Source organism: Arachis hypogaea, chromosome 19 (genome assembly GCF_003086295.3).
Source record: "Arachis hypogaea cultivar Tifrunner chromosome 19, arahy.Tifrunner.gnm2.J5K5, whole genome shotgun sequence".
In the NCBI taxonomy this organism is placed as follows: domain Eukaryota; kingdom Viridiplantae; phylum Streptophyta; class Magnoliopsida; order Fabales; family Fabaceae; genus Arachis; species Arachis hypogaea.
Window position 1 is genome coordinate 15487572 of NC_092054.1, and position 8487 is coordinate 15496058.

At 23.3% G+C, this 8487-nt stretch overlaps 1 protein-coding gene across 1 annotated transcript; it reads right to left on the bottom strand.

Moving 5' to 3' along the window:
* Positions 1–1140: 1140 nt before the first annotated feature.
* On the bottom strand, positions 1141–7546 carry LOC112779257 (membrane protein of ER body 2). Its single transcript, XM_025823506.2, has 6 exons — positions 7217–7546; positions 5766–6155; positions 4054–4101; positions 2975–3190; positions 2284–2345; positions 1141–1902 (listed from the first exon to the last, which is right to left on the bottom strand). The coding sequence occupies exons 1-6, from the start codon at positions 7362–7364 to the stop codon at positions 1408–1410; spliced, it is 1359 nt and encodes a 452-aa protein (XP_025679291.1). The 5' UTR covers positions 7365–7546; the 3' UTR covers positions 1141–1407.
* Between the last annotated feature and the right edge of the window lie 941 nt (positions 7547–8487).

Here is an 8487-nt window from a genome sequence, read left to right on the forward strand (position 1 = left end):
ACGCCACACACACAAACAAACATACATAGCTTGCCTGTTATATATAGCAAATTCATGAACCTTCGGGCATTTGTGGATTTCATCATAAACTTTTTTCTTCCCTTCTAAACGATGGAAAAACAAAACGTGTTTTCTTTTATTTAATTATTTTATTAGTCTCTATAATTTTAACAAATTTATAATTAAGTTTTTATATTTTTTTTAATTAGATTTCTACACTACTTTTAATTTTGTAATCAAGTACTTTTTGAGTTAATAACGTTAAAACTAATAGAATATTCTTCTCAAAAAATGTGTGATAAAAAATTTAATTAAATTTTTAATTATAGATATTTTTAATTTACAAAAAATTATTCTATTAATTTTAATATTTTTTATACTGACAAGGACTTAATTACAAAATTAAAATAAAAATTTAATTAAAAAAATAAAATATAAAGATCTAATTATAAATTTAACGAAGGTATAGGACCAACCGTTTAACTAAATTTTTTTTTCTTTCATGAGTGAGATGTTTTATATTTAAATAAAAAGAGTGCATGCATTCAAATAACATTATTGTTGATAACTCAAGTTTCAAATCATGTACTAAGGTAGAAAACCACCATTATTATATGCCAACAGATACAATACTCAACAACATTATTACATTAGACATACACCATACTTCAAAAACTTTTAGGAGGGGAGGAAAATTCAAAATTAACCATGAATGCTCCAATTCAACAAATGAAGCAAGCTAGGACAAGAGAACAAATTGTCCAATAAAAACAACTCCTAAGCTATGTTTGGATTCTTTTCCTAATACAAAGACAAAAAAGATAAATATAATTTTTTTCCCCACTTTTTAGCAAGTATAGAAGAAAAATTTTTTATATATCCCATCATAGAGTTATGTTCCAAAATAATTTTTGAGATTAATCACATATATTAAAATATTTTTTAAGATTCTAATTATATCAATTATTTTTTTGATATTGAAAAAAATATACCACAGTAATTTTTAAATGGCGTAATGAATCACTTGATAAAAAAGAATTAAGAGACTAACATAGTACATTTTATCAATCTCTAAAACTTAATTAATATAATTAAAATTTCAAAAACTATTTTACTACATACGATCAATATAAAAGACCATTTTAAAACAGAAATTTCCATCTTATAACCAAACAATCTTTTATCATTATTTCTATCTCAAAGATAAATTTAGATACTCTAAAGCGACAAAATTGGTAAAATAGTAAAATAAAAAGTTAATCACTATTAATTTTGTAACTTTTATGAAATATATATTCCATTATCTTAATTTAAGAGTGATTAACTCCTCATTTTACTACTTTACCAACCTCTGATCTTCATCCCTCAAAGATATAATCCAAACACATCCAACAAAAGAAAAACAAACTAGTAGTAACTCATTCCTTGATTCTTGCCTATAGGAAAGGACATGGCATTGGCAAATCCATCATTTAGAGTAGGGTGAGTGTCAAACCAGCCAAGTTGTTCCACAAGCCTCTTGACAAGTGCACCAGCAACATAAGTAAGCAAAGATGCCAACACTCCAGAGGTAACATAATACAACACTGTGGTGAAGTATATAACATAGCTGTTACTATTTGGTCTCCTCTGAGTATGTGCTTTGCCCAATGCAAGCAATGTCAGGCCAATTAAAGAAGCCACCGCAACCGCCGCCAGCTTCAGCTCCTTGTCGTCGCTCTCCCGGAACGAAAATCCGTACACAACCGGCGGCAATAGTCCGAATATTAGGAATGATAGAACAGCAACAAATGTGTGAAGATAGAAATTATCTCTTCTTCCAAGTAACTCGTAGTATTTATCAACCCCTGCTTCATTTTCTGTTTCCTCTTCTCTTGCTTTTGTGTTTTTTAGGTCTCTAAGCTGTGAATGCATGCATACATATTAGATTAGCATATATATCCAAATTCACTTAAATTACACCACAATTAAAGGGTGTTCTAATAATAATGAATATAAAATGCATTTTATGTGATGATAATAGTAATAAGAGAAAATGATAAATAAATCTTGAGCTATCTAATTAAAAATACAAAAATGTCTCCCATTTTTTAAAACGTAAGATATCTAAATTTTTTGGGATAATTTATTTATTTTTATATATTTTAAATAAAGGAATTTAAATGTTTTGCATTTTGAAAAGTAAGAAATATATTTATATTTTTAATTAGTTAATCAATAACGATCTATTTATCTTTTTTATTAGTAATAAATAAAAAGAACAATGTTTTAAACAGAACTCACATTATGGATGAGGAGAACGAGGCCACCAATGAGGTTTGCAATAGCCAGAGCAACAATGTTCACTGCAAACAAAAATGGATGAATAGGTACAATTAAGATCAATGACTAACGAATAAACAATTCAATTTCCAACATACATATATTGTATGTTTTAATTAGTGCAATTAATGAAAAGTTACATTATTAGTAATTAATTAATTAATAAAAATATTATTTGTACACAATAATAAGTCAACAAAATTAGTCATTATATATTTAATATTTTTATACAAATATATATAATTTAATTTAATTTAATTTTAATATGTATTTTATATTTTAATATATATTCTATACTATACTAATGACTGATTTTGATGATTAATTTTAGTTTATATCTAATATGATTGATTAATTAATTTGTTAATTTTTGTAATTTTATCTAATTTTTAATTATGTTTTAATAGTATATAAGTCTGTAACTGAATTATTCTATACTAAATATTTTTTTTTATAATATACAAGTCTATAATAGAATTATATTCATTTAAAAAAAATAAAAGTATATAAGAGGTTATTCTTCAATAAATAGTTAAATATGAGATGATTATTTGAAAGCAATAATATATAATTATTACCAACAAGAAACTAAAATTAAAGCAAGATATTAAATTAGAGAGAAAAAAAATTGATGAAGATGATGAGTACATACATGTGTTAGCATCAGCACTGGCTGAAGAAGTGACAAGACTAAGACTTGCTAATAATTCAGCCAAACCACCATATACAAAGCTCTTAAGAACTTCCCACCCTTTATTGCTGCTTTTAGTTGCTATAATCTCACCCTCCTCTGTTTCTCTTGGTACATTTGGAACAATAGTTATAACTTCTTCTGGGTTTGGCTTTGGAGTTGGAGTTGGAGTTGGCCCTGATCAATCAAAACATAATTCCTCATTCATAATTTCAATATAAACTTATTAGTGTTCAAAAGGATATTTTTGTCATTTTTAATATTTTTATCATTTTTAATATAAACTGCTCCTTAACTATAAAATGACAAAAATATTCTTTAGAAGACGTTTCATAAACATTTTTAGAGAGAATATTATATGCAAGCTAATTAAATATAAAGTGAAAATTCGAATGTAGTTATTTTAGTATATAAAATTAATATTTAAAAATTATTAAATAATAATTTAATTAAATATATTAAATTATTTAATAATTTTAAGCTTTTAACTATCAATTTTATATGAAGAATATAGTTAATAATTATAAGATACAAGGGTATATATATATATTAAATAAAGAAATAATACGATCTTATCATTTTGTATTTATTTTGTTTTAAATTATCTCTGATGCAGAATTTATTATTAAGTAGTCAATTATACCCTTAAATTAATTATCATGTTAATGAAATTAAATAGGTTTTTGTTTATCATATATAAGACGCCATTGTCAAATAATATAAGAGTAGCTTTGTAAAATGGACAATAATAATTTGGACGAAAAATAATAAAATTATCAGACCTATTCACTATTCTTGCAGTCTTATTAGCTAGGGGAAGAAATTTTCAAAGTTGTTATTATCCCTTAAATTAATAAGTATGCTTCTTAATATTCAAACTTATTATGTCTTTATTATAACCAAAAGTCCAGCTGTTTACCACTTGCTACTACTCCACAAACAACTAATATTCTAACAATGATAATGATTTTATTTACGTCGTTTATTTAATTGATCAATTAAATAATAATTAAACTGGTTGGATGAAAGAAATAAGTTACCTGGGGCTGGAGCACTAATTGGTAGGAACCCAGAAAACCACTCTCTACCTGTTCAAAATTAAAGAAATTAAGAACTTAATTAAAGTCTGGATCTAAAATGCATGCTAGCTCATAAATTGAAAAATATCTCACACATACATAAATATATAACAAACTAACAAGAGTGCAAGTTAATAGGATTGAGCCATTAATAAAGGCTATTGATGACGATGAAAGAAATATAAAAAATTAAATATTATGTATATGTTATTTTTATATAATTTTAATATATATTTTAAATTTTTAAATTTGTAAGTTGAATTCAACATACTTTCGAATACAAATAAGATAGTCAAAAGATAAGAAGAAGAAAATAACACACTAAGCGACAAATTAACAATCATAAGCGCCCACATAAAATATAAAATGAAAAGAAATTAATGCCACCATCACGAAGATATTATGTATGTGAATATGACTTTTTAGGTTAATTGACCATGCATATAGAAATAAATTAAGTCAAAGGGTAAAATTATATAATTTTTTTCTAAGATTACGATACTTATTAGTTATTAGTTTATTTATTATGTCCAAGTCTGATGCCTACCTTCCTTGTGTGATATGTTATTTCATATTAATATAATGATTTAGGTGATATGTATTTTTAAAATACATATTAAAATTATTATTAGCAAAAAGTTTTTAATTTTTTATTTAATAAATTTAAATTTTATATTTTCATTAAAAATTGAATTAATAATTTTATTATATATTCTTAAATCACATATTAATTAAATTATTAATATAAAAATATTATCATATTTTATCATTTTTTATTAACTTATCCATAAATTAGGAATCGGAAAAACAGTTTCTCAAAATTCATTAGTAAGGGACATATTAATCCTCTCACGTACAAAAGAAAACTATTTTTTAAATTAGCTAATTTTTAAAAATTTAAAAATAAATGTCATATTCAAATATTGAGAAATTATTTTATAGTAATTTACATGGTTACTACTCCGTAAATAACAAAGAATTTGTTTGACACAAAAATCACTAAAATCTAATTTACGAGTTCATTCTATTTTTCTCAAATAAAAGGTGTTATATAATTTATACACTTAATATGATTAATATTATATATTTCACTAAAAATTAATTACTAAATTATTATTTACATAAAATACATATTAAAAATGTGTAATGTAACACATGACTAATTTGATAAATATATATAAACATAAACATTTATTTGCACATCTGAGTGATGTGAGTGCTTGAGAGTGCAATAATATGTATTATGTTTAGAGTGTAATTTAAATATATTGATGAGTCGTATAATTATATATATCTATCGTTTAATTTTGGATGATTATATACGCAGTCAATATAAAATGTAATTATTTTTTTTTTTTTTTGAGATGACATTATCTAATTAGATAATATAAAATGTAATTATTTTTTTTTGAGATGGTATTATCTAATTAGATGCACGTATCCAAATTTTTATATTAACAATATATTAAAATTAAATTATTATACGGTAGAAATTTAGGTGCAGTCGATTTCACGTGAAGTTGATACCTGAGAGCCGTTAGATAATTTGACTGATTTGACTAAATTTTCATTTAACAGCTCTCAAATATCAAATTCACATGAAATCAACTTCACCTAAATTTTCATCTTATTATATTTATATGCGAAAATTAGAAGTAAAAATAATTAAGTACCCTTTTGAATGAGGAAACCGAAGCATGCAGAGCATATGACTGGAGGTTCTTGTTGTTGAGTAAATTGTGGAGAATCAGTTTCTTTTCCAGTTTTGCATAAAACCACTTTTTCTATGCAAACGTTACATTTAGGGCAATAGAATTCATGGTTTGGTGGCATAATATATATCTTCTTCAGATATATTTCTCTTATTTTCTCCGTCGTTGAAACTACTACCCCTATTGGTTCTTCTTCTTCCAATACTTTCTGGGGATTCACTTCATGAGAAGAAGAAGAAGAATCAGAAATGGGTAACCAATTTTTTTCCTCATGTTGCTGATGGTGGTATGTTCCTTTCTGATGTATTAATATTGGACCAAACTCGTTTGTGTTGTAATTAGTCGCAGAAGCTGTTCATTAATTACATGAACAAGTTAAATTAGTAAAAAATTCATCAACTCAGGAACAATAAAATATATATAATATATATGTTTGTGTATATAAATAATTGCCAACAATAAAAATCCTTCATGTATATGTTCTTTTTCATTTTTTATATATTATATATGCAGGTGACATTATTGTGAAAAAAGAAAATATATAGCTTTGATTTAGTTAATTCTCAAATTTTTGAATTACTATTTATTATTTGCATATATTTAAATACAAAAATAAGAATTACGAGTAGTTTTTGAAAAAATAAAAAATATAATTAAAAAAAATGATATTATCAATCTAAAATTATTATTATTATTATTATTATTATTATTATTATTATTATTATTATTATTATTATTATTATTATTATTATTATTATGCTGTAACATATATTATACATAAGCATGCAAACTATATATATTGTACATAATTTGCTGTAACATATATTATACATATCCATAATTTTTTAGTTTTTTATTTAATTTTAAATTTTTACTGTTTATTTTTTTTAATTTATATTTTTATTTTTTTTTAAATATTTATTACATATAATTTGAAATTTTTATATACATAGAAATAAAAAAATAATATTTTTAAATAGTAAATATAAAAATTAATTATTTTTATTTATGCAACAGACTTAACAGTTAATATCTAATTAAATATAAAAGTATACACGTTAAATTGTTTTAAATTTTAGATAACGAATGTTAAAATTAATTATTAATAAAAATTAGACTTTTTCGTATAAAAATAATAACTAAAAATCTTATTATTTGATTTTTTATCTACAAATACCTTGATCTTTTTAGTCAAAAACTTTTATCGACTTACAAAAAAAAATAATTTAATTTTATAAATCTTTTATACTATATATAAGTGAACCATACTTTTAAAAAATTTATATTATATTACGGATAAAAATACTAGTTCTTAACTAATAATTTCATATAAAAATAATTATACTTAACTTTTTAGCCTCTGCATACATAATATAATAAGAAGCAGATGAAGATAGAAGAAGCTTTATTACCGGCATCAACTTCATCAACAGCAGTAGTAATAAGATTAGTGTTAATAGTAAACTGAGATATAGCCTTCGCATCTCCAAACACCACTTCCTTTCGATGATAATCATTCACCATTAAAGGCTGCTCCAGTTTCTGTGCCACAGCTTCCATTCTTATTACTTGGATAAAAAAAAAAAACACACTAATTTTCTTTTTCTTTTGGACTCAAGTGTGTGTGTCTCCAAACACAGCCTAATGCCAATTTATATATATTGGCACATATTGTGTGTGTGAAGAGACTTGGTGTTTTCTGTGCATTTAATTTTCTAGGTGTATGTGGATGCAACTTAGTTAAAATTAAATAATATATCTTAAATATATATATTGTGAAAGGTTGACGTTAAGATAAAAGAAATAAATATGCCACATGTTTTGTTTACGTCTGCAAGGTTGAAGGCTACTAAATTAATAATAATTACAGCTAGCTAACGTTTACATTATCTTAATTTTATTACTTTCGAATATTGCATGATCTTCGATTACATATATTTTAGCTTATTACACTTTATTATTAATTACTTAGAAAATTTTTATAGGTAGTTATACCTTACCTTGTTCGATCAATTATTAACAAAATCAACAAAATCAAATTGTTTATTAGATTTTCATTCAATTATTGTATGCACCGTGGATTGCACGTTGATCGTTAATATTCATCAGTATCTTATTGAGAATTAGACAATAATATGCTAATTTTTTTAATCCTTGTTTAATTATTGTAAAATAAAAGAAATAATATATAAAAATGAAAATCTGCATTTTGATAACTCAAATTAGCTAATGAGTTATAATTCAAATGACATAGTCTTCCCATATTTATCTAAGAAGTCACGAGTTTGAGTCTTCCTATCTTTGGTAAAAATAAATATAAAATAAAAAATTAATTTTTAGTTAGTTAATATTAATTAAATTTTTTATTGTAAAATTATTTTTTTTTTAATCTTTATCTTTTTGAGACTTTAGAATTTAAGATTAAAATTTAGAGTTTAAAATTTATAATTTATAATTTAAAGTTTAAATTTTAGAATTTAAAATTTAAAATAAAAAATAATTTTAAAAAAATTAGTGACTAAAATTGGTTCCGGTTGAAATTTTTAATAATCTAAACAAAAATTGCAGTTATTAAGCGCTAGTAAAAATAATTCAATATTATGTCTATATTAATCAACTAATTATTGTAAATCACTATTGGTCCTTTAAATTATAAAAATTTAATTTATCTTTCAAACCATCG

Coding starts and splice junctions, on each gene's coding strand:
- LOC112779257 (XM_025823506.2), bottom strand. CDS start 7,364: ATGGAAGCTGTGGCACAGAAACTGGAGCAGCCTTTAATGGTGAATGAT. Junction 6,156..7,216: donor TGTTGATGAAGTTGATGCCG/GTAATAAAGCTT, acceptor ATTAATGAACAG/CTTCTGCGACTAATTACAAC. Junction 4,102..5,765: donor CGGTTTCCTCATTCAAAAGG/GTACTTAATTAT, acceptor AATTTTGAACAG/GTAGAGAGTGGTTTTCTGGG.